The 27,415-nt window shown below is 49.0% G+C and overlaps 1 protein-coding gene and 1 non-coding gene across 4 annotated transcripts; both read left to right on the top strand.

The window, feature by feature from the left end:
* The first annotated feature begins 10,489 nt into the window (after positions 1 to 10,489).
* Positions 10,490 to 24,798, top strand: LOC125549536 (11S globulin seed storage protein 2-like). 3 transcript variants are annotated; one of them, XM_048712932.1, is made up of 4 exons: positions 10,520 to 10,723; positions 14,030 to 14,031; positions 23,401 to 24,120; positions 24,648 to 24,798. In XM_048712932.1, exons 1-4 carry the CDS (start codon positions 10,520 to 10,522, stop codon positions 24,796 to 24,798), a joined length of 1,077 nt encoding a protein of 358 aa, XP_048568889.1. The 3 variants fall into 3 exon arrangements, with proteins under 3 accessions (XP_048568887.1, XP_048568889.1, XP_048568888.1); XM_048712930.1 differs by lacking the exon at positions 14,030 to 14,031 and having other exon boundaries at positions 10,490 to 10,727; positions 23,403 to 24,120; XM_048712931.1 differs by lacking the exon at positions 14,030 to 14,031 and having other exon boundaries at positions 10,520 to 10,716; positions 23,392 to 24,120.
* A 2,183-nt stretch (positions 24,799 to 26,981) lies between these two features.
* On the top strand, positions 26,982 to 27,055 carry TRNAR-UCG. Its single transcript has one exon. It is a non-coding gene; the product is annotated as a tRNA-Arg (tRNA).
* The last annotated feature ends 360 nt before the right edge of the window (positions 27,056 to 27,415 follow it).

The following is a 27,415-nucleotide window of genomic DNA, read 5'->3' as shown; positions in this document are numbered from 1 at the left end:
TCAGACGAAGAAGAAGATGTACCGCCAGACGAAGAAGAAGATGTCCGGCATGTTCACCCCGAGGACGCCTACCCCCGTCCCTCTACTGAAACCTCTCGACAGTCGCAGGTGATTCGCTTTATTTGCCCCCTTGTTTTCCTCGTCGATCGGCCGGATCGGGATTATACCCGCCCTCCCCTCGCGTGCGTGTGTTTACGATTGATTTGTGAATGAGTGAAGGATATGGATAAGCAGCGGAGGACCCCCGAGGACGAAGACGATCTGCGGTTAGACGAAGAAGAAGTACCGCTAGACCAAGATGTACCGTCAGACAAAGAAGAAGATGTACCGCCAGACGAAGAAGAAGATGTCCGGCATGCTCACCCCGAGGACGCCTACCCCCGTCCCTCTACTGAAACCTCTCGACAGTCGCAGGTGATTCGCTTTATTTGCCCCCTTGTTTTTGTTGCCATCGGCCGATCGGGATTAAACCCTCCGTCCGCGTGCGTGTGCTTACGATTGATTTGTGAATGAGTGAAGGATATGGATAAGCAGCGGAGGACCCCCGAGGACGAAGACGATCTGCGGTTAGACGAAGAAGAAGTACCGCTAGACCAAGATGTACCGTCAGACGAAGAAGAAGATGTACCGCAAGACGAAGAAGAAGATGTCCGGCATGCTCACCCCGAGGACGCCTACCCCCGTCCCTCTACTGAAACCTCTCGACAGTCGCAGGTGATTCGCTTTATTTGCCCCCTTGTTTTTGTTGCCATCGGCCGATCGGGATTAAACCCTCCGTCCGCGTGCGTGTGCTTACGATTTATTTGTGAATGAGTGAAGGATATGGATAAGCAGCGGAGGACCCCCGAGGACGAAGACGATCTGCGGTTAGACGAAGAAGAAGTACCGCTAGACCAAGATGTACCGTCAGACGAAGAAGAAGATGTACCGCAAGACGAAGAAGAAGATGTCCGGCATGCTCACCCCGAGGACGCCTACCCCCGTCCCTCTACTGAAACCTCTCGTCAGTCGCAGGTGATTCGCTTTATTTGCCCCCTTGTTTTTGTTGCCATCGGCCGATCGGGATTAAACCCTCCGTCCGCGTGCGTGTGCTTACGATTGATTTGTGAATGAGTGAAGGATATGGATAAGCAGCGGAGGACCCCCGAGGACGAAGACGATCTGCGGTTGGACGAAGAAGAAGTACCGCTAGACCAAGATGTACCGTCAGACGAAGAAGAAGATGTACCGCAAGACGAAGAAGAAGATGTCCGGCATGCTCACCCCGAGGACGCCTACCCCCGTCCCTCTACTGAAACCTCTCGACAGTCGCAGGTGATTCGCTTTATTTGCCCCCTTGTTTTTGTTGCCATCGGCCGATCGGGATTAAACCCTCCGTCCGCGTGCGTGTGCTTACGATTGATTTGTGAATGAGTGAAGGATATGGATAAGCAGCGGAGGACCCCCGAGGACGAAGACGATCTGCGGTTAGACGAAGAAGAAGTACCGCTAGACCAAGATGTACCGTCAGACGAAGAAGAAGATGTACCGCCAGACGAAGAAGAAGATGTCCGGCATGCTCACCCCGAGGACGCCTACCCCCGTCCCTCTACTGAAACCTCTCGACAGTCGCAGGTGATTCGCTTTATTTGCCCCCTTGTTTTTGTTGCCATCGGCCGATCGGGATTAAACCCTCCGTCCGCGTGCGTGTGCTTACGATTGATTTGTGAATGAGTGAAGGATATGGATAAGCAGCGGAGGACCCCCGAGGACGAAGACGATCTGCGGTTAGAGAAGAAGATGTACCGCCAGACGAAGAAGAAGATGTCCGGCATGCTCACCCCGAGGACGCCTACCCCCGTCCCTCTACTGAAACCTCTCGACAGTCGCAGGTGATTCGCTTTATTTGCCCCCTTGTTTTTGTTGCCATCGGCCGATCGGGATTAAACCCTCCGTCCGCGTGCGTGTGCTTACGATTGATTTGTGAATGAGTGAAGGATATGGATAAGCAGCGGAGGGCCCCCGAGGACGAAGACGGTCTGCGGTTGGACGAAGAAGAAGTACCGCAAGACGAAGAAGAAGATGTCCGGCATGCTCACCCCGAGGACGCCTACCCCCGTCCCTCTACTGAAACCTCTCGACAGTCGCAGGTGATTCGCCTTATTTGCCCCCTTGTTTTTGTTGCCATCGGCCGATCGGGATTAAACCCTCCGTCCGCGTGCGTGTGCTTACGATTGATTTGTGAATGAGTGAAGGATATGGATAAGCAGCGGAGGACTCCCGAGGACGAAGACGATCTGCGGTTAGACGAAGAAGAAGTACCGCTAGACCAAGATGTACCGTCAGACGAAGAAGAAGATGTACCGCCAGACGAAGAAGAAGATGTCCGGCATGCTCACCCCGAGGACGCCTACCCCCGTCCCTCTACTGAAACCTCTCGACAGTCGCAGGTGATTCGCTTTATTTGCCCCCTTGTTTTTGTTGCCATCGGCCGATCGGGATTAAACCCTCCGTCCGCGTGCGTGTGCTTACGATTGATTTGTGAATGAGTGAAGGATATGGATAAGCAGCGGAGGACCCCCGAGGACGAAGACGATCTGCGGTTAGACGAAGAAGAAGTAACGCTAGACCAAGATGTACCGTCAGACGAAGAAGAAGATGTACCGCAAGACGAAGAAGAAGATGTCCGGCATGCTCACCCCGAGGACGCCTACCCCCGTCCCTCTACTGAAACCTCTCGACAGTCGCAGGTGATTCGCTTTATTTGCGCCCTTGTTTTTGTTGCCATCGGCCGATCGGGATTAACCCCTCCGTCCGCGTGCGTGTGCTTACGATTGGTTTGTGAATGAGTGAAGGATATGGATAAGCAGCGGAGGACCCCCGAGGACGAAGACGATCTGCGGTTAGACGAAGAAGAAGTACCGCTAGAACAAGATGTACCGTCAGACGAAGAAGAAGATGTACCGCCAGACGAAGAAGAAGATGTCCGGCATGCTCACCCCGAGGACGCCTACCCCCGTCCCTCTACTGAAACCTCTCGACAGTCGCAGGTGATTCGCTTTATTTGCCCCCTTGTTTTTGTTGCCATCGGCCGATCGGGATTAAACCCTCCGTCCGCGTGCGTGTGCTTACGATTGATTTGTGAATGAGTGAAGGATATGGATAAGCAGCGGAGGACCCCCGAGGACGAAGACGATCTGCGGTTAGACGAAGAAGAAGTACCGCTAGACCAAGATGTACCGTCAGACGAAGAAGAAGATGTACCGCCAGACGAAGAAGAAGATGTCCGGCATGCTCACCCCGAGGACGCCTACCCCCGTCCCTCTACTGAAACCTCTCGACAGTCGCAGGTGATTCGCTTTATTTGCCCCCTTGTTTTTGTTGCCATCGGCCGATCGGGATTAAACCCTCCGTCCGCGTGCGTGTGCTTACGATTGATTTGTGAATGAGTGAAGGATATGGATAAGCAGCGGAGGACCCCCGAGGACGAAGACGATCTGCGGTTAGACGAAGAAGAAGTACCGCTAGACCAAGATGTACCGTCAGACGAAGAAGAAGATGTACCGCCAGACGAAGAAGAAGATGTCCGGCATGTTCACCCCGAGGCGCCTACCCCCGTCCCTCTACTGAAACCTCTCGACAGTCGCAGGTGATTCGCTTTATTTGCCCCCTTGTTTTTGTTGCCATCGGCCTATCGGGATTAAACCCTCCGTCCGCGTGCGTGTGCTTACGATTGATTTGTGAATGAGTGAAGGATATGGATAAGCAGCTGAGGACCCCCGAGGACGAAGACGATCTGCGGTTAGACGAAGAAGAAGTACCGCTAGACCAAGATGTACCGTCAGACGAAGAAGAAGATGTACCGCCAGACGAAGAAGAAGATGTCCGGCATGCTCACCCCGAGGACGCCTACCCCCGTCCCTCTACTGAAACCTCTCGACAGTCGCAGGTGATTCGCTTTATTTGCCCCCTTGTTTTTTTTGCCATCGGCCGATCGGGATTAAACCCTCCGTCCGCGTGCGTGTGCTTACGATTGATTTGTGAATGAGTGAAGGATATGGATAAGCAGCGGAGGACCCCCGAGGACGAAGACGATCTGCGGTTAGACGAAGAAGAAGTACCGCTAGACCAAGATGTACCGTCAGACGAAGAAGAAGATGTACCGCCAGACGAAGAAGAAGATGTCCGGCATGCTCACCCCGAGGACGCCTACCCCCGTCCCTCTACTGAAACCTCTCGACAGTCGCAGGTGATTCGCTTTATTTGCCCCCTTGTTTTTGTTGCCATCGGCCGATCGGGATTAAACCCTCCGTCCGCGTGCGTGTGCTTACGATTGATTTGTGAATGAGTGAAGGATATGGATAAGCAGCGGAGGACCCCCGAGGACGAAGACGGTCTGCGGTTGGACGAAGAAGAAGTACCGCTAGACCAAGATGTACCGTCAGACGAAGAAGAAGATGTACCGCCAGACGAAGAAGAAGATGTCCGGCATGTTCACCCCGAGGACGCCTACCCCCGTCCCTCTACTGAAACCTCTCGACAGTCGCAGGTGATTCGCATTATTTGCCCCCTTGTTTTTGTTGCCATCGGCCGATCGGGATTAAACCCTCCGTCCGCGTGCGTGTGCTTACGATTGATTTGTGAATGAGTGAAGGATATGGATAAGCAGCGGAGGACCCCCGAGGACGAAGACGGTCTGCGGTTGGACGAAGAAGAAGTACCGCTAGACCAAGATGTACCGTCAGACGAAGAAGAAGATGTACCGCCAGACGAAGAAGAAGATGTCCGGCATGCTCACCCCGAGGACGCCTACCCCCGTCCCTCTACTGAAACCTCTCGACAGTCGCAGGTGATTCGCTTTATTTGCCCCCTTGTTTTGTTGCCATCGGCCGATCGGGATTAAACCCTCCGTCCGCGTGCGTGTGCTTACGATTGATTTGTGAATGAGTGAAGGATATGGAGAAGCAGCGGAGGACCCCCGAGGACGAAGACGATCTGCGGTTAGATGAAGAAGAAGTACCGCTAGACCAAGATGTACCGTCAGACGAAGAAGAAGATGTACCGCAAGACGAAGAAGAAGATGTCCGGCATGCTCACCCCGAGGACGCCTACCCCCGTCCCTCTACTGAAACCTCTAGACAGTCGCAGGTGATTCGCTTTATTTGCCCCCTTGTTTTTGTTGCCATCGGCCGATCGGGATTAAACCCTCCGTCCGCGTGCGTGTGCTTACGATTGATTTGTGAATGAGTGAAGGATATGGATAAGCAGCGGAGGACCCCCGAGGACGAAGACGATCTGCGGTTAGACGAAGAAGAAGTACCGCTAGACCAAGATGTACCGTCAGACGAAGAAGAAGATGTACCGCAAGACGAAGAAGAAGATGTCCGGCATGCTCACCCCGAGGACGCCTACCCCCGTCCCTCTACTGAAACCTCTCGACAGTCGCAGGTGATTCGCTTTATTTGCCCCCTTGTTTTTGTTGCCATCGGCCGATCGGGATTAAACCCTCCGTCCGCGTGCGTGTGCTTACGATTGATTTGTGAATGAGTGAAGGATATGGATAAGCAGCGGAGGACCCCCGAGGACGAAGACGATCTGCGGTTAGACGAAGAAGAAGTACCGCTAGACCAAGATGTACCGTCAGACGAAGAAGAAGATGTACCGCAAGACGAAGAAGAAGATGTCCGGCATGCTCACCCCGAGGACGCCTACCCCCGCCCCTCTACTGAAACCTCTCGATAGTCGCAGGTGATTCGCTTTATTTGCCCCCTTGTTTTTGTTGCCATCGGCCGATCGGGATTAAACCCTCCGTCCGCGTGCATGTGCTTACGATTGATTTGTGAATGAGTGAAGGATATGGATAAGCAGCGGAGGACCCCCGAGGACGAAGACGATCTGCGGTTAGACGAAGAAGAAGTACCGCTAGACCAAGATGTACCGTCAGACGAAGAAGAAGATGTACCGCCAGACGAAGAAGAAGATGTCCGGCATGTTCACCCAGAGGACGCCTACCCCCGTCCCTCTACTGAAACCTCTCGACAGTCGCAGGTGATTCGCTTTATTTGCCCCCTTGTTTTTGTTGCCATCGGCCGATCGGGATTAAACCCTCCGTCCGCGTGCGTGTGCTTACGATTGATTTGTGAATGAGTGAAGGATATGGATAAGCAGCGGAGGACCCCCGAGGACGAAGACGATCTGCGGTTAGACGAAGAAGAAGTACCGCTAGACCAAGATGTACCGTCAGACGAAGAAGAAGATGTACCGCAAGACGAAGAAGATGTCCGGCATGCTCACCCCGAGGACGCCTACCCCCGTCCCTCTACTGAAACCTCTCGACAGTCGCAGGTGATTCGCTTTATTTGCCCCCTTGTTTTCCTCGTCGATCGGCCGGATCGGGATTATACCCGCCCTCCCCTCGCGTCGCGTGTGTTTACGATTGATTTGTGTATGAGTGAAGGACATGGATAAGCAGCGGAGGACCCCCCAGGACGAAGAAGATCTGCCGTTCGACGAGGACAATCTACCGTCTTATCTCGTCAAACTTTGGGATGGTCAACGTTTCGACTAGTACGTATGCGTATATCCACCACCGTATCTTATATTGCAACTGTTTTTTATTCCTTTTCTTGCATCCATGTAGTAAACTTAGTCGACCGCACACCCAATCGAATCGAATCGAATCATAAAACACCAGACCAGACTTTCTATATACACTTGACGATTAACTTCTTTCTAGTCTCTAGGAAAAACAAAGGACTTAGGAATTTTCAGTTTGCGTCAGCATGGCCTCCCATCTCTTGATTAATTTGCACTAATATGATATAGTTGGTTCGATAACTGCCCCGTCTGAGAGGTCCAACTCACCGACTAAGGGAGCCGGTGAATTAAGCCATCCATGCATGTCCACAAGGGTTTTATTTGAGGCCTCTTATATGTCACAAACGAAACAGTTATACTTTTTTTTGGCTGCCCCGGCTGCTTCAATTTGGATAACTTCTACCTCCTTGGCTGCAAAAATAGCATTAGACATGTAGACATCTTCTAATCATCACAATATCCATTGCATGATGAATCTCAAGTTGGACTGCCAACATATTATATATACACTCACGTGATCACGTCTCTTATCATTTTTGGCTGCTACTGCTTTATTTCAGAAGAAAATCTAATCAACATGTCCTCTAATTTGAATTTGCTGAGACGGCTTTCTTTTCATCCGCACCAGTTTTTCAGAACTGAAACAATTCAACTCATGATCGATTAATTGATTATTCGTTTCTCTCTCTTTTTTTTATCTCATACAGTTATGACACAAGGTTGGAGACTTGGGATGACCCCACTCCTAGGGAATTAGAATCTATTACTGTCAAGGATTTTGACGCGGCTATTGCTAAGGCTTGTGAGGAGTATGTTAGGGAAATTGAAGAGGATGATCGCAAGAGCTTGATGAGGGCACTTGAAGTCTATATACTAAGCAAAATAACATGCAGGTCACCACACATATCAGTCAATTATTAGTATTCTAGTTATTCTTCCATGACTATATTACTCTGTTAATGCTACTTCTATATTTTTTAAGAACACACATGTAGTTCACTATTTATCTTAACCAACTCACGTTAATTAGTTTGTTATTGTACGATATTACCAGTCTTGTTGTTTTCAGAATGGACATGCGGTTTACTAAAGTGAATAGCCACAATAGTGAGTTTTTTTAGATTCTTTTGCAAGTGAGACCACTTATTTAGCCCATTATTCAAGCTAGCTGCAGAACTGAAATGCAATTTACTATTTATCTAAAGTGGGCCTGTAATATTGACATGCATATCTATTATATTGCAGCCTACTGATCTTGAATTTGTGCAAGTGAAAGAAAGAAACATTTTACTTGATGAGGACTCAAAAAGTTATTTGCATTACAACTTCTTAGTGAAAGGACTAGATGGTAAACAGACAATGTTTTTTGCTGAATTGCGCCTTAAGGTCATCGATGAGAAATATGTTCTTCTCTGCATGCCTTTGGGAGGATGACTTCAAGCAATCAAAAGAGAATGACAAAGGTATCTTCATATTTTCCTTTAATTTTTTGATGCTACTAATACACTGTGCTCTAGCTATGAAGATCATTTTCATTTTTTTATTTGCGTTGGCCATTTACTAATGTAGTGTCTTTCTTGTTAAGCCTGTTGTACAGGGTGCGAAGATCGAGCTAAAGGTCTCATACATCCCAGTTGTGGTAGCCATTTAGTTGGACATGATGAAGAGCCTGATGAGGATTACATGTAGTGAGATATTTATCAAAATTACACTTTAGAGCTAGCCCTCCATGGAGCGTATTGACAATTAAAAAAATTATACTTATAAATTTTAGAAAATTCTGGAAAAAAACACATATGCATAGGGATGTAATGTACATGTGTGTAAATTTTTAGAGTAAATAGCATAAAACTACCACTTTTTGGGTCATGGTTCATAAATGTACCGAATTTTTGTTTGTCGCGGATACCTACAACATCAATGGTTTACTCTTTCAAAAAAATCTCAAACGACCACATGATTTAAAATTGATTTGGTTTATGACAAGTCAGACCCGGTTCTAAACAAATCGTTCATTTGAGTGTTTAGTTTGACCATTAACTTACATGTGGTGCCTAAATTTAAGACGGCTCTTCCTCTTCTGTTTCTTCTCTCTTCTCCATCCCGATCTATTTCTATCTCCTCTCCTCTCCTCATGCCATCTCTCTCCCGAGCCGGTGAGACCCTCGCTTCCCCTCTCAAGTCGGCGAATATCCTCCCCTCCCCAGCATCCCCATGGCCGCTCGCCGGGTGCTGTAGGTGGCAATGAGGAGGCATGGGCACCAAAGGTCAGCAGGGCTGGTTGTGGAAGAGGTGGAGGATGTAGATCTGATAGGGGAGGGAGGGGGCGGCCTCAGGGGAGGCAAGGCTTGGCCGCGGCCTTAGGTGAGGCAGGGCGTGGCGGCGACCGCAGGCAAGGCAAGGCATGGCAGGGCGTGGCGGCGACCGCGGCCCTAGGTGTACCATATTTTAGGTTCTTTTTATACAAATTCACATGTATACGCCATGATTTTATATAACTTTTCCTGTACATTAGCCATGTTTCCTTGATTTTTTTTCAAAATCTATGCAAATATATAGCCGCCATGATTTCGAGAATGTTTTTCCAAAATTTTCCATGTTTTACAAAAAACAATCCAAACTTTTCCATGTGCTAATTATAATTTTTATAAGTTCATTAATTTTTATAGAACAAAATCCCTAAATTTGTCATGTGTTCATGGCGAATTCCTATTTTTTCCATGTACCCATGTCAAATTCCTAAATTTTCCATCTTTATTTTCAAAGAACAAAATTCCTAAATTTGCGATGTGCCCATTACAAATTTACAAAATCATGGCAAAACTCCTCATTTTTCTAAAATCAATTCATGTTGTAGAGAACAACCTAATTTTTTCATGTGCCAGTTACAAATTTCTAAAAGTTGCCATGATTTCATAAAACACAATTCCTCAATTTGCAGGCGTACTTATACGAATTTCAAAAGTTACCATGTTTTCGAGAAACCAAATTTCCAAATTTGCATTGATCCCAGAACAAAATTTTGAAACTGGCCACGCGCCTATTTAAATTTTCCAAAATTTGCCATGTCTTAGAGAATGAAATTCCTAATTTTTTCCATGTGACTATGACAACTATTTTTTTTTCCTAAAGCTGATGTGATTTAGAGAATAATATTTACTTCAAAAGTTGCCACATTTTTTTCTTTTTGCCTGCATCATTTCTTCATGACGTGCCGCAATCCTACATGTATATGGAAAAATTAATTTTTTTGCCATGATGTCTTTTAAATTTTTTCTATTGCCATTGATATGAACAAACATTTCTAAATTTCTCATGTAGATATGAAATTTTGATAATTAGTGTGGCGCCATGTTTTCATGATTGTTCATATACAATAACACATAGGTGTGATGTTATCATGATAGCATGGCAATTTTATTATTTACCATGGCAATTTTTGTTATTCACGGCATGTCAGTTACATCATCAATATCATGGCATCTGCTGTGGGTTTTTTTTTTGACATATATTTACGTATTCTTGCGTTTATCTATTTCTGAATAACGCATGGTGTACGTTGCAATAATTTGTTGACTTTATCATAAAAAAGTTGTTCTCTTTTGTTTTTTCAGTGAAAAAACAATATTTTGTCGACTTTATCACCAAAAATAATGTTTACAGCCCAAGTTTGCAAGCGTATCCTAATCATGCGCACCAGTCAATTCATCCTTGCGTGCAGATCCTAATCCATCGTCAAGCTAATCTCTCGAGCGAGCGAGTAAAATGGGATAATTAGTTAGAACAAACAATCCTTATCCTAATCCAACGAACCAGGCAGTCAGGCACCAGCATCAACTAGAAATACGCACCCTTCGGCCGCCACCTTTTCCTCCTCTCCCACGCCAAGAACGTTTTTCTCATCCTGATCACAATGGTGCAGCGCACTACCACCGCCGAAGTCATGTGCATGGACCTGTCGCCCAAGAAGCCTGCCAAGGCCTATGGCAGCGATGGTGGCTCGTACTACGACTGGTCGCCGGCCGACCAGCCGATGCTCGGCGCGGCCTCCATCGGCGCCGCAAAGCTGCACCTCTCCGCCGGCGGGCTCGCCCTTCCCAGCTACTCCGACTCTGCCAAGGTCGCCTACGTGCTCCAGGGCGCCGGCGCCTGCGCACTACCAGAATCGCCCCCCTGGCCGTCGGCATAGCCCTGAGTCCCGTCGGGATAGGCCTATGCCGACGGCCCCCGTCGGCATAGGGCCGTCGGCAACATATGCGTCGGCACAGCCAGGGAGGCCGTCGGCATAGAAAGCCGTCGGCATATATGATACGCCGACGGGGGCCGTACATCTATGCCGACGGCCTTGGTCGTCGGCAACTATCACGCCTAACGGCGGCCGCCGTCAAGTCTGCCCAACGAACGGTCGCCACGTGGCACCACTATGCCGACGGTCGAGCCGTCGGCATAGGTGTGCCACGTGGCGACCAGCCGCTGCTCTAGGACCAGGGCTATGCCGACGGCTTGGCCGTCGGCATAATGTGAAACTAAGCCGACGGCCAGGCCGTCGGCATAGTCCTTCATACAGAGCTCCCAGTAGCTGACACGTGGGCGCCTATGCCGACGGCCTAGCCGTCGGCACAGTTTTTAAACTAAGCCGACGGCTAGGCCGTCGGCATAGGCGCCCACGTGTCAGCTACTGGGAGCTCACGCTAGCCCTATGCCGACGGCCTAGCCGTCGGCATAGTTTGCTTTTGCTTTTTTTTTCTTTTTCCTGTTTGTTTTCAGATCAATTCAATTCAAATAGCAGCACATATCAGCAGATATATATGATGAGATAGACATATAAAACACAACGGGATACCATCCGGCACCATCACAACAATATATGCATAAGCATCATCACACACAAGTCTCTAAATGAACATCATCACAACCAACATAAGCATATAGAGAAGCACACAAGTCATCTAAATGATCATCACCACACACAAGTCATCTCAAGCATCATCACCACACAAGGATCATCGAGCACCGCGGAGGTCGTCACCGCCAAGACGGCCAAAGCCTAGGTCGTCACTGCTAGCGGCAGCGCTACCTCCAAGACCGCCTCCGCCTCCGCCTCCGTGGATCGGAGTGGTCGGGCTCCGTTTCTCCGGAGTGCTGCGAAGACCGCCGCCAACGGTAGATCCACATGTTCCCTGGATGTTGAAAAGACATATGCACGGGATATATGACTGTGTTGAAAGGCATGACATGCTTTGGGTGAATAGATTGGGGATGAACTAACCGGCGAGGGGCCAGCGTTCTGTGCCACAAACTCCTCAAAGCTCATCAGCACTGGTTGTGCTGGAGGGCATTGTGCTGGAGGGAACTTAGGACACCTGCCGGCCGCCATATCCTGAAAAGCCTGCTGCATCTGGCTATCCCTCTGCACTTGGTGTTCATAAAGCCTCTGATGCCACGCCATGGTCTCCTGGCGTGTGTACTCCATGTAGGCATACGGTATGACATGATGGAACTCATAAAACTACTAAATGCGGAAAATGAAGTGAGCAATGAAGATAAGAGGGAAAATACTAACAGATTGTTGCTCCTGAAAGAGGGACTGTGTACTGGTCACTGGCTGGCTCGTGCGCTGGCTCAGGCTCGGGTTGATCCGACGAAGCTGTGTGTAGGAGATACTAGGAGTGATCACAGCATCGAGAACCGCCTCCCGACCGTGCTCCTTGGGCCCCATGCTCACCACCGCCCTGTCGTCCAGAGGCGCCGCAATGGGGTCAGGTGTGTCAGGATGCAACTTCAGATACGTTTCGGAGTAGGCATGCTTCCTCCCCGCGGTCTTCTTGCCGTAGTCACATGGGGATGTGACCTTGAGTGTTAATCACATATCGATGTGAACTAGATTATTGACTCTAGTGCAAGTGGGAGACTGTTGGAAATATGCCCTAGAGGCAATAATAAATTAGTTATTATTATATTTCCTTGTTCATGATAATCGTTTATTATCCATGCTATAATTGTATTGATAGGAAACTCAGATACATGTGTGGATACATAGACAACACCATGTCCCTAGTAAGCCTCTAGTTGACTAGCTCGTTGATCAACAGATGGTTACGGTTTCCTAACCATGGACATTGGATGTCGTTGATAACGGGATCACATCATTAGGAGAATGATGTGATGGACAAGACCCAATCCTAAGCCTAGCACAAGATCATGTAGTTCGTATGCTAAAGCTTTTCTAATGTCAAGTATCATTTCCTTGGACCATGAGATTGTGCAACTCCCGGATACCGTAGGAGTGCTTTGGGTGTACCAAACGTCACAACGTAACTGGGTGACTATAAAGGTGCACTACAGGTATCTCCGAAAGTGTCTGTTGGGTTGGCACGAATCGAGACTGGGATTTGTCACTCCGTGTAAACGTAGAGGTATCTCTGGGCCCACTCGGTAGGACATCATCATAATGTGCACAGTGTGATCAAGGAGTTGATCACGGGATGATGTGTTACGGAACGAGTAAAGAGACTTGCCGGTAACGAGATTGAACAAGGTATCGGGATACCGACGATCGAATCTCGGGCAAGTATCATACCGCTAGACAAAGGGAATTGTATACGGGATTGATTAAGTCCTTGACATCGTGGTTCATCCGATGAGATCATCGTGGAACATGTGGGAGCCAACATGGGTATCCAGATCCCGCTGTTGGTTATTGACCGGAGAACGTCTTGGTCATGTCTGCATGTCTCCCGAACCCGTAGGGTCTACACACTTAAGGTTCGATGACGCTAGGGTTATAAAGGAAGCTTGTATGTGGTTGCCGAATGTTGTTCGGAGTCCTGGATGAGATCCCGGACGTCACGAGGAGTTCCGGAATGGTCCGGAGGTAAAGATTTATATATGGGAAGTCCTGTTTTGGTCACCGGAAGAGTTTCGGGGTTTATCGGTAATGTACCGGGACCACCGGGAGGGTCCTGGGGGTCCACCAAGTGGGGCCACCAACCCTGGAGGCTTGCGTGGGCTAAGAGTGGTGAGGGACCAGCCCCTTAGTGGGCTGGTGCACCTCCCACAAGGGCCCATGGCGCCTAAGAGGTGGGAAGGGGGCAAACCCTAAAGGGGATGGGCCTTAGGGCCCATCTAGTGGCGCCTCCCTCCCCTCTCCCTTCTTGGCCGCCACCCTTGTCCCCATCTAGGGCTGCCGCCCCCCCTAGGGGTGGGAACCCTAGAGGGGGCGCAGCCCCTCCCCTTCCCCATATAAATAGAGGCCTAGGGCTGCCCCAAAACACACGTGATTTGATCTCTGGTTGGTGCAGCCCTGCATATCTCTCTCCCTCCTCTTCTGTGGTGCTTGGCGAAGCCCTGCAGGATTGCCACGCTCCTCCATCACCACCACGCTGTTGTGCTGCTGCTGGATGGAGTCTTCCTCAACCTCTCCCTCTCTCCTTGCTGGATCAAGGCGTGGGAGACGTCACCGGGTTGTACGTGTGTTGAACGCGGAGGAGCCGTGCGTTCGGCACTTGATCATCGGTGATTTGAATCACGACGAGTACGACTCCATCAACCCAGTTCACTTGAACGCTTCCGCTTAGCGATCTACAAGGGTATGTAGATGCACTCTCCCTCCCCTCGTTGCTGGTCTCTCCATAGATAGATCTTGGTGACACGTAGGAAAATTTTGAATTTCTGCTACGTTCCCCAACACAGGCTTGGAGTCCTTCCGCGTATGGGCGATCTCCCACGCCTGCATGTCTGAGAGCGGCTGCTTCAGTTTCTCCTCCTGTACCACCAAACAGAGATTAGTCATACATAAGAAAGTGATGGTAAATAGAAGAAGAAGAATGTTTAATGGGGTTAGTCATACATTAACTGCCTTGTGGAGATAGTGGTTTCGGTTTCCCTGAGCATGTACTCCCTCCGTCCCTCGGTTAGCCTTATTTTTGGTTCTCATAGCCGCCCAGGCTCCAGCCTCATCACACCAAAGATCCACCAATGCCGCCCAGGACTCGTCTTTTCCATAACACCAATTTGGACACACCTACATAATAAAAGCATAATGGCATGTAGGTGTGTCCAAATTGGTGTTATGGAAGCATAAAGCATAAAGCATAATGTACCACAAGGTAATGAAAGCATAATGAAAGCATAATGAAAAATCTTTTATACTTACCGCCAAGAACTCGGGCCTCTCCAAGGTAATGGCCATCCTCCGCGCTTCTTCCTTGGTCATCTTCACACCAAGATAGTCGTGGTAGTATGTGCAGATGGCCACATAGTGCACCTCGTACTGCATCTGGCGGGCCTTCTTCTTGCATTGGCGCAGCACGATCTGGTCCGCTCTAGCCCTGTGCTCCGGAAGAACTCGATAGAATGTCTACAATCATGCATGAAACAAGAATGGAAGAAGCCATGAGTTAAATCATTCATGAAACTAGAATGGACTTGTGCTTCTGAAGAGAACTCACCCAGAAAGTAGTGATCACGGCCTTGGCATGGGTCTCATGGTCTGCGTGGCGGGCCGCTTCCCAGTGGTCCCAGCTCGTGGCCAAAACCCGACGGTCCGGCTGCCTGACTGGATCAGGACAGTACAACCCCGGCCAATATAACTTCAGCAAGACGGTGATGAGGCCGTTGGGAATACGGACCCCTTTAGAATATATCCAGTTGCTGCAAAAGAATGAACTATTAGCATGTGACAAGCAAAATAAATAACAACCAGAATAAGCATGTGACAAGCAAAATAATGAACCACTTACTCTTTTTCCGTGGGCTCAATGAGCCACTTCTGCTCCTCAGTAGCAGGAACCTGCTTTGGTAGCTTTGCGTTGCCACGCAGCCACCCCTTCTTGTCAACCCCCTTCCCGTCACCACCATCATCCCCGCCACCACCCTCCTCCTCGCCTGCCTCCCCCTCCCCAACCTCCTCCCCAACCTCCTCCTCCTCCTCCTCCTCCTCCTCGCCTGCCTCCTCCTCCACCACCTCCTCCTCCTCCACCACCACCTCCTCCTCCTCCTCCTCCTCCTCCCTAGAGTGTACCTCACTAGAGGAGGGTACCTCACTAGAGGAGGGTACCTCACTAGAGGAGGGCCTTGAAGACAACACCCCTAAGTCGGTGAGGCTTTTTCTGGCCGCGGCCCCCTGTAGTGGCTCTCCCCCCAGCACCTCGTCCTCTAGAGGCTCTCCCCCCGCCCCCTCCTCCTCTAGGGGCACCTCTCCCTCGACCTCCCTGTGAGGAGTCATCGTCAAGTAGCCGAGGGGGAGGATTACGTGCTCGACCACTCCGACTAGGCAGGCCGACGACCTTGCGTAGGAAACCCACGCCGTCGGCCTTCCCCTTGCCCATGTTCCACGAACCTGCATTGAAAAGAGAAAAAGAAATTAGTAAATTAATGAAATGAAGGAAAAGGCATGATAATAAACACATTAATAAAAATGCATAAAAAGGCATATTCCTAAACTATAGAAAAAAAATACTTGAAACGTACATCTGCTAGAACCCATATGAATCATCACTGTTGTAACCTCTTTCTCGGTCCGTCTCATCATCACTATCAATCATATCATCTTCGTTGTCCGACGGAGGTGGAGGCTCTTCCTCGTCGTCAGCGTCTTCGTTTAACTTTTTTAGCATAAGTATGTCATTTTCATTGACAATGGTCTCACCATCATTCCGTGCATCGTCGACGTTTGGGTCCACATCATCATCACCCAATGGTCTAGCGTCATCGTTTCTAACCACATCATCATCATCATCCAATGGTCTAGCGTCATCGTTTCTAACCACATCATCATCATCATCAGGTTGCTCTTGATAGAACACTCCCTCGTATGTCATGGGGTTAATGTTGTAGTAATCGTCTTCATTCGGGTCTGGTAGCTTACCATGTGGCGACACCTTGAACACAACTTCCCAACCCTTTAGATACACTTTCTGGCATGGGTAAGGCAGATAATATACTTGTGTAGCTTGGGTAGCCGCAATGAAGAGATCGGCTCCGGCATAGACGGTTGATGGTTTAACTTCGACCAAACCAATGGAAGGCGTATGTTTTACCCCCTCCCGCGGATCGAACCATCGGCATTTGAACACAGGCAGACTTAGGGTCTCACGCCCCTGGCGGAATTTAACCTCGTATATATTTTGTACCCTTCTGTAGTAGTCTACTGAATTTTGACCGGGGGTGTACACTCCAGTATTTATAGTTTTGGGATCGGGGTGGCTGTTTTGGTGCTCCTCTGTATGGAAGCGATACCCATTCACATCATACTTTTTACATGTCATGACGGTAGGGTCAAAACCCATGGAAACCCATCTCAATTCATCATCCATAGATATGTTCGGATCTTTTCCCTACAAGTATAATGGAAATTGTTGCGTGCATTAGTTCGGTTAACTAATAAATGTTGAAGTAGGTATTTAATAGGGGAGTGTGGGAAATTACTTTCTCCATGAACCAAGCAACAAAATTTTTACGTCCAGGGTTTCCATGACGGAGAAGAGTAAGTGCCTCTGCCTTAGTAGGAGGATTCACTCCCGTCCATTCCTCTTGAACGAAATCACTAAAAAAAGATAAGCGGTGTTAGACCGGGACTAAGTGAACATGAAACATGATGATGTGGAAGACATAAAGGAATGGTGTAGTGGTATTACCTCATCCACACTTCCTCAACTTCCTTGATGTTGTGCAAGATATAGAACATGAGGTCCTCCCACTCTTGTCGTGGCATGTTATAAGATTTCGAGGCCCCAGCCCTCCCACCTTGCGCGTTGAATAGATCGAGCCTGGGTTGATACTTGGGCTCTTCTATATTGTATCGAGGCACCTTGTTATGCAGATGGGGAACGTGGTCTGGATAGTATGATGTCCTGAGGTCTGACACCTCCTCTAGGATAACTGCCTCAGCTATGGAAGCTTCAATCTTAGCTTTGTTTCCACATTTCCGTCCGAGATGCTTGTTCTGCCTCTCAGGGCCGTACTGCCAGCGATTTTGCACAGGGCCCCCCAACAATACCTCGTTCGCGAGGTGCAGAATGAGATGTGTCATCGGAGTAAAGAAGCCTGGCGGAAAGATCTTCTCTAGCTTGACTATCAACTCCGGTGCCTTCTTATACAATTTTTCAATCACCTCTTTACTTACTTCTTTAGCACAGAGCGTGCGGAAGAAATGGCTAAGCTCGGCAAGCACTCACCAGACATGCTCGGGGACATAGCCTCGAACCATCACCGGCATTATCCGCTCAATCCATACATGGTAGTCATGACTCTTCAGGCCGGTCACTTTGCCCGTTGAAAGATTGACTCCCTTACTTATATTCGATGCATAACCATCGGTGAACTTCAAAATTTGTTTCAGCCAGATAAGTACTTCTTTTTTTTCTGGCGGTTTAAGGACAAAGTCAGCATCTGGCTTGAACCAGTTTTTTCGACCGCCTGTGGGGGGCTTCATGTTCAGGCGTGGTCTATCACAAATTCTCTGTTGATCGGCTCTAGCTTTTACGTTATCCTTCGTCTTATCAGGAATGTTGAGGATCGTGTGGAAAAGGGACTCTGCCACATTCTTTTCGGTGTGCATCACATCAATATTGTAAGGAAGTTTGAGGTCCTTGAAATAGGGAAGCTGCGAGAAGGGGGTAATGTGCGTCCAGTTGTGCGTCTCATCATATCCCTCGAAGCCTTTGGCTTTGCCTTTGCCTTTGCCTTTGACTTTAGGCTTGAGAGCTTTTAGCCGAGCAAGAACATCTGCCCCCGAAAATGCTGGAATCTCGGTTACTTCATGAACAACCCGGCCTTTCGTGAAGTTCTTCTTGTCTTCCCTGTCTGGATGGTCTGGAGGGAGGAACTGTCGATGCAGGTCAAAGGCTACATACTTGCCACCCTTACTCAGCCAAATCATTCGCAGAGCCTGCATGCACACTGGGCATGGCATCTTACCACTTGTACACCATCCGCAGAATAGAGCATAGACGGGAAAGTCATGCATGCAATAGTGCAACCAAACTTTCATCAAGAAATTTCTCTGCAGATCCCGGTCGTATGTCAACCTCGGAAAGTACCAAGAATGGTGCAAAGCATCCACAAGCGGCTGCATAAACACACCCAATTGCTTCCCCGGGTACTCAGGCCCCGGAATGATGAGCGACAAGAACATGGTCTTCCGTTGCATTAGGGCACCGGGAGGAAGATTGAGCGGAATTACAAACACAGGCCAGCAGCTGTATGGATTGGACGACATACCATATGGATTCAACCCATCACCTGGTATGGCTATTCTGACATTCCCAGCCTCAGCTGCTTCCTCGGGGTATTCTTCATCGAATGACTTCCATGCTTCCCCTCCCGATGGATGTATGATTTTTTTTGGATTGTACCTTATACCTTCCTTGTGCCACTTCATCATTTTGGCAGACTCCTTCGTGATGAAAAGGCGTTGCAGTCTTTTTATAAAATCAAGATACCGAAGAACCTTAACGGGGATGGTTAGCTGCTTTTTCTCACCATCCTCACCGACCACCTCAATGTACCGAGACGAACCGCACTTCCTACAGTACTTGTCATCCGCATACTCGTGCCTAAACAAAAGGCAATTCTTCGGGCAAACATCTATTTTCTCATAATCCATAGAGAGTGCCTTCATGATTTTCTTTGTATCGTACATGCTTTTCGGCAGTTCATGACCCTCAGGGAGGCTGTTAGCCCATACTCCCAGGAATGCTTCGAAGCATTTCTGGCTACAGCCGTACTCAGCCTTGACTGCAATCAGTTGCGAGATGGCATCCAGCTGAGATATTTTCGCACCCGCATAAAGAGGTTTCTTCGACGAGGCCAAGACCTCTAAGAAGGCCTTTGCGGTTGCCTCCGGCTCCTCCAGTTCATTCTCTGAAGGTGTCGCATTTGCCGTTTCTGCAACAATGACATCATCTAGCATGTCCCTGACCCCATCGTCCTCATATCCATCGATGCATTGTCGCATCACCTCCTCTCTACCACGGTCCTGCTCGGCTATGTTTATCGGTGGCATGTCAAAGTTTGGCATATATCCGTGCGTGCGAAGGTGCTCACTCATGTCCGTCTGATTTCTACGGTGACGTCTGGCACATCTCGCACAGGGGCATGGTGGGATAATTCTCATTGGACGACGGAATATCTCCTTCAAATACACATCGGTTTTCGCGATCCACTCTGATGTTAATCGATTCCGACGGATAAAACCACTGTACATCCACTGATTATCTGCCATCCTCTGCTTTTTTGCAACCCACACAACATAATTAAGGATTCACTTAAATTAATCACATCAAATTTTCAGTTTCTACCGCGTTTAATCCACCTACATTCTAATAGGTAAAGATGGGTCCTAATCCCACCCGAGGATCTGTAGATTGAGTACGTTCTCCATTCTACCCCGTTCCGAGACAAATTTCGGCAGCACCTCCCCGCTGTTCTCCAGATACACGTCTCGGCAAATAGCCGAGAGAATGTGCTCCGGAGAACAATGGGGAGGTGCTGCCGAAATCCTGTCTCAGAACGGGGTAGAACATGGAGAACATACCCAATCTACACATCCTCGGGCTGTCCATGGAAAACGCTGGACAATCCGAAAGAGCTGCGGTGATAAATATGCAATTGAATGCATATTTATCGATGCAACCCTTTCGGACGGGAGACGCCTAGGTTACGCCACTTGACTTGAGAATGAAATCTAGTGACATTATTCGTAGCTCACCCTCGGCTGTAGAGGAAGTAGTTTAATAGTGGAGGGACAATCGGGGTCCAACAGCTCCTACGACGATCACTCCACCGAGATGGAACACCACAGAACCTGCACCGTGACAAAATTTAAGAACATCGCCGTCATCATCTATCATCATGTAACAATCATCGAAGCATAAAAAATAATCATCATCATCATTTATCATGATCCAACAATCATCATCATTTATCATCTCTTTCGCAAAAAAATGGAAATCTGTCATCGTCATCATCTAAAAATTATCAAGGCATAAAAAAAGCATTATCATCTATCATCAACATCATCATCTATCATCATTAACATCATAATCTATCATCATCTATCATCTATTTTTTTTGCATTTCTTGCGTTTCTCACATTTCTAACTATCATCATACATAATGCATGCATTCATCCATATAACCATCTATCATCATACATAATGCATCCATCCATCTATCATCTAACTAAATTAAAAAAATTGCTTCAAAGAGGGAGGGAAGGAGCTCACCGTGGGGGAGGGCCGGCTCAAGGGGGGGGGGGCAGGCATGGAGGGGAAGGCGGAGGGGAGCTCGGGCTCGGGCTAGGCCGGCCGGAGCAGCGGCAGAGGAGGGCCGGTGCAGCCTAGCCGCCGGCCGGAGCGACGGTCGGGCGGCGTTGAGGGAGGAGTGGGCTCGGGGAGGTCCGGCCAAACCGAGCTCGATGAGGGCGCGGGCGAGGGGTAGCCGGGGAGGATTCCATGCGCCCCACCGCGGCAAGGGAAGGGCGGCGGCGGCGGGAGCCGAGACGACGAGGCCGGGGGGGGGAACACGGGTGGGGAGGCTGCGGGGAGTGGCGAAGGAAGGCCGGCGGCGGCCCAGAGCGCGTGTGGGGCGGCGGCGGAGCAGGGCGAGGGAAGGGCGGCGGCAGCGACTGGAGAGGAAGGGCAGCGGCGGGCGGAGCAGAGGATCCGGCGGCGGCGCGAGTGTGGGTCGGGAGGAAAAGGGGGAGATGGGGAATGGGTGGTCGGGGGCGAACCGCAGCGGATAAGGTCAACCTATGCCGACGGCTTGGCCGTCGGCATAGGCCTGGCCCTTTGCCACGTCACCGATCCGTGGCCGTGCGCGCTGCTATGCCGACGGCTTGGCCGTTGGCCGTCGGCATAGGCCTGGCCCATTGCCACGTCACCGATCCGTGGCCGTGCGCGCTGCTATGCCGATGGCTAAGCCGTCGGCATAGATACTTTGTGATTTTTTTTGTTATGACATATGTGTGACTCTCATGACAATGTAAAAAATAGTCTCACCTCCGGTGGCATTGCTACCCCCCAGTGCCCCCGTCCCGCCTAACCCTGTAGCGTTTGACCACGGGATCTAGCCCTTTGACTTTGCACGGACGGGCTTTGACCAGTGGACCTCCCCACCCGGTTGTGTTAGGTCAGCCCATAGGAACACTTTGGAGCAACATCCGGGCCAGACCCACAGCAAGATCCCCTCCGTGTAGACCCCACGCGTCAGTTCCCCCCTCCAGGTGCCGGCGGCGGCGCCGTCCGTGAGGGGGGGCACACCCCGGACACGCGTGCCGGGCGTTTGCAACCGCCACAACACTTCCAGACTCGTGAGAGGCCGCCTACGCAAGATTTGGCGGCATGCTAGCCCCCGGAGGCCGCCGGCCACAGCCGTAGACGCGCGAAGGGCAATCCGCGTAGAGGGAATTTTTCGGATACTTCTCCATCACCAAAAATTATGAAAAAAATACCATCGTTCCTATAGCACATGTGCCCGCGTCGTGCAAAAAAACTCATGATTTTATCGCGCTCCGAGTATTTAGTAATATTGACGCCGCATCGTTACCGCAGAACGTCTACTACCGTGTCATCGCCGTCCGTGAGGGGGGGCCACGCCCCGGAGACGCGTCCCGCCTCTTCGGACATGCCACCACACCACCCCGCATGTATGAGGGCCCGGTGCGACGCTCCGGTGGCATTGCTACCCCCCAGTGCCCCCGTCCCGCCTAACCCTGTAGCGTTTGACCACGGGATCTAGCCCTTTGACTTTGCACGGACGGGCTTTGACCAGTGGACCTCCCCACCCGGTTGTGTTAGGTCAGCCCATAGGAACACTTTGGAGCAACATCCGGGCCAGACCCACAGCAAGATCCCCTCCGTGTAGACCCCACGCGTCCGTTTCCCCCCTCCAGGTGCCGGCGGCGGCGCCGTCCGTGAGGGGGGGGGGCACACCTCGGAGCCCCAAGACGGGCGTCTACGCATGCATGAACACTTTCACATATGCATCGGGACCCGTGCGATGTTTCGGTGACATAGCTACACCCCGAACCCCCCCAACCAGAATTCCTTTCGTGTCGACCGTTTCCCCCCTGCGTGACACGGCGATAGCGACGTTCGTAACGGGGGGCAATCGATATACCATCGGGTTTGTTTTTTTAGATAAGGCATAATTATCTTATGCAAAAGGAAAAACTAAAATAAAGTAAAAAATAACAAAACAAAGTAAAAATAAAAAAATAAAGTAATGCCCACGTATGCCGACGGCAAGGCCATCGGCATATATGTGCACACACGGAGGTTGTCCCATGGATCGGTGACGTGGCGTGGCACAACGATCGATGATGTGGCGAAGGGGCCTATGCCGACGGCTGTGCCGTAGGCATACCTCTGCCATAGATAAATATAAAAATTAAGTAAAGTAAATATATGTCGACGGCAAGGCCGTCGGCATACCTGCGCACACACGGATCGATGACGTGGCGTGGCACACGGATCGTTGACGTGGCAGAGGGGCCTATGCCGACGGCTATGCCGTAGGCATACCTCTGCCACAGATATGCCGACGGCCGCCGTTACCACCCGTCGGCGTAGGTTCAACGCCGTCAAATGGTCAGCGCTGACCGGGCAGGTGGGCCCGTGCTATGCCGACGGCCTGACCTATGCCGACGGGACCCGTAGGCGTATCTCGGGCGGTCCCGACGGCCCCGTCGGCATAGATTGATTTATGCCGACGGCTTTCCTACGCCTACGGCCTATCCTTGGCCGTCGGCATATGTCCGGTGATGCCGACAGGGGCCGTCGGCATATATTTGGCCATCGGCAACCCCAGTTTTTCTGGTAGTGGCGGCCTCGTGCTCCCTGAGGCGGCCAAGGAGAAGGTGATCCCCGTCAAGGAGGGCGACGAGCTCGCGCTGCCCTTCAGCGCCGTCACCTGGTGGCACAACACCAAGGGATCCACTGCCGAGCTCGTGGTGCTCTTCCTCGGCGACACCTCCAAGGGCCACACCCCAGGCCGCTTCACCAACTTCCAGCTCACCGGCGCCAGCGGCATCTTCACGGGCTTCTCCACTGAGTTCGTCGCGCGCGCCTGGGACCTTGACCAGGACGCTGCTGCTAAGATCGTCTCCACCCAGCCTGGCTCCGGCGTTGTGAAGATTGCCGCAGGGCACCGGATGCCGGAGCCTCGCGCCGAGGACCGGGAGGACGTGGTGCTCAACTGTTTAGAGGCGCCGCTGGACGTGGACATCCCGGGCGGCGGCTGTGTCGTGGTGCTCAACACGGCCAACCTGCCACTGGTGAAGGAGGTTGGGCTGGGCGCCGACCTGGTGAGGATCGGCGGCCGCTCCATGTGCTCGCCGGGCTTCTCCTGCGACTCGGCATACCAGGTCACGTACATCGTGCGCGGCGGCGGGCGCGTCCAGGTCCTGGGCATCGATGGCACCCGCGTGCTCGAGACCCGTGCCGAAGCCGGGTGCCTCTTCATCGTGCCCAGATTCTTTGTCGTCTCCAAGATCGCCGACGACACCGGCATGGAGTGGTTCTCCATCATCACCACTCCCAAGTACGTACAAAATATGCTCTTTCTCTTTCTACAATCTACATACAAGAACTAGACTATGGACTAAACTCTTGATCTGCTGCATTATCTGTTCGGCATATTTTGGTTCAGTTTAGCAAAATTAAACTAAGAACTTCTTTCTACCCCCCCCCCTTTTCGGAAAAAAAGAACTTCTTTCTAAAATAGGACTTTAGTTGCACAAATTTGTGGCATGTTTTGCACCTTTTAAAATAAAGTCTCCAACATTTATACTGAATTTTATTCAATAATTTGGATTTATCATATATTCCCATCATTGCGAGGTACTAAAGCGAAGCTCTTGTCATATATGCTTTCTATAGGGTTACTATATATATAAATTTGAAGGGAGATTTACAAATAAAAACATGCTTTTTTATGCTAATTCTTTGTGCAAAATTATTTGTATTGTAATCTTGCACTATGTTGCAATTTTATTTGTCATATATTTCAATTATATTCTGATCAATCTGATTAATTAACAATCATGCTATTATGCAAAAACAATGCAGCCCGATATTTAGCCACTTGGCGGGGAGGACATCAGTGTGGAAGGCAATTTCGCCGGCAGTACTAGAGTCAGCCTTCAACACCAGTCCAGCGATGGAAAAGTTGTTCCGCTCCAAGAGGCTCGACTCTGAGATCTTCTTCGCCCCAAGCTAGAACATCCGCCCATCTGTCTTCGGCTCGCTAGCAGCTTTGATCTTGTTTCTAGATCGTCGATCAAGAGGGTACTAAAATAGAAGTGCGTCCTGCAGTTATTTAATTAGCAAATGTAATAAGCATTAGATGGATATGGTTGTGTTCCATTATTGTTCATCAGACTATTTCTTGAATCATTATTATTCAGTGGAGGTTCTCCTATACTTTATTCCTTCACCTACTTTGGTATTTATCGTTGAGATGTTAAGATTATTTTTCTTGAATTGTCTGGATCAGAGGGGGAACTCCCCACCTGATTTCCTATTTGAAAATTGGCCCAAATCCATATAATTAAGCAGATTACAACAGTGGATGGAGGGCACGGCATAAACATGGCCAGCTTTCCATGTTAACTGCTCAATTCTTTTCTTCTACATGAAAAGACATAGTTCCATTGCTAAAAAAACCAGTTAGGAGTTAATTTGAATTATAAATATTTTTTTCTGAGCAAATGAATTATATATATATATATATATATTTGACAATTATAAATAATTAAACAAAGCATTGGGGGTGGCTCCACCTCTCCAGCCCATTGTTGTTGTGGCTCCCTCTACCAAACGCACAAGCCAACAAAGCCCATAATTGTTGTGGATTCCTGTTTTTTTTTCCCTTTTTACGTTACTTCTCTTTTATTTGTTTTTCACATTGTAATTCACGACCATCTATTCAAATGAGTCAAATTAACACATTAAATTTTATGGCCATGATTTAAACTTGCAAGCATTATTTCAAATTTATGAATATTTTTGAAATTAATGAAAAAATTGTATTCCTGAAAATTTTAGAAAATTCATGGTTTTAAATCTGTGAACATCTTTTGATTTAACAAACTTTACCAAACAAAAAATATAGCCACTTTTCTTATAAAACTAGCAATCGTGGATAGTAGATGGCAGGGGAACTAAGATGGAAAAAAAATGCTAAGCGAGCGAGTGGAGCTGGGAGCCGGGCTGAGCGAGCGGGATCTTAGTAGGTCGTCCCATGTGAAGGAGGAGGCGGCGGCGTCAAAGAGAGAAGGAGCTTGTGCAGAGACCCCATGCTAGGTCTTCGCCCAATTGCGTCTCCGCTCGGTCCGCCCCTTTTTACCCCTTTCTTTTTTTTTTCTCGCCAGCACAGTAAAAATGAAGAGGTGGGCAGCGCGAGGAGGCGCCATTGTGGCGACTGTTAATGGATTTAATTCTCTCCATCGATCAAAACATATACCAAATCCCAAAGTTGATTTGAATCACCATTAGCCATGCACATCAACATTCAACAACAGAACAAAGATGTGATTCTTCTTACAAGCTGACATCACGTATAATGATGATTTGAAGAAGAATTTCGGTGTCCCATTGAATCTGATGGCCGTAGCTTAAACATATTTTTTTTGGAACAATCATCTAAGGAAAGACAATCCCCATATTCATCTAAAATAAACTATTACAGATTAAGTTAACTCAGATATATAGAAGAACAAACTTATTTCCTTTTCGCAAAGATTTATGTATCTAGGATATTTCGGTTGGTTTGGGCGGAGGTGTCATGATTAATTGATACAATAAGATCCATGGATCATGAAAATCATGCCAAGGTAGGGAGGTAGGTACTAGGTAGGTCCAAACCCAACAATATACTGCTCCTTGCAAAGTACTACTTCTCTACAAACAACATAGGATGTTTTGAATGATACTATATTTCCTACAAATAACACATAATTTATTACGCCAATGTATGATCAAACTTTATTTCAAAGTGTGAAGGGCCTAATAAACATGGACGGTGGGAGTACAACAGTCTTTTGCTGTGCCAGTGTGTAGTTTAAGTGCACAGCTCCATCCATGGACCCATCAATCAATTGGCAGCACAAGATTTGCACGCAGTAGCTTCACATGGTTTCCTAAAAATTTTAGCTACCACCGGCCTAAGGCTACGCTATGTAGTACCTTGTTAGTAGTTAATTGTCAGTTAATCTGTATGCTTTGGACTCTCCTGGCTTGCAAGCGGTTGCCCAGACCTCAGAATGTACTTTTTCTTTCCTTTCTGCGTTTTGAATTTGGATTTTGACATCTGTATCTATATTTGAGCGATTATGATCCATAGTGGTACGTTCACGTTTCAACTAATTTTGGCGTTGTTAGTCATCCCAATAGTACAATCATGACCGCATAGCGCAGTGGATTAGCGCGTCTGACTTCGGATCAGAAGGTCGTGGGTTCGACTCCCACTGTGGTCGTTGCTCTCTTATCTTTTTTCCTTTTTAATTTTTCTTTACCTTTATTTGCTCTTCTCACAATTACTCACAAACCTCTCTTCAAACAGACCCACACTGTCACACCACAGAGGCAAAATCACAAACTACTAATTATACGCCAAACCAACAGCAAAACTACCACACCACTGATGGATCTTGACAGCTCCAGCAATTATTCGAACATCATTCCATTTGAACTCGAGGGAGGCTCAGCCAAATCGCTGGCTATCAGGTTCAGAAACTTCACATCACAGGCGATCGGAGCACTGTTCCAGCAACACAGAGCCAGCGATCCGACAAAACATTACTGCCTCTCCAGTACGTACTACCAAGAAAATCACG

The sequence above is a fragment of the Triticum urartu genome, chromosome 3 (genome assembly GCF_003073215.2).
Source record: "Triticum urartu cultivar G1812 chromosome 3, Tu2.1, whole genome shotgun sequence".
In the NCBI taxonomy this organism is placed as follows: domain Eukaryota; kingdom Viridiplantae; phylum Streptophyta; class Magnoliopsida; order Poales; family Poaceae; genus Triticum; species Triticum urartu.
Note: the sequence above shows the minus strand (reverse complement) of the source record. Positions and strands in the feature narration are given on the sequence as shown.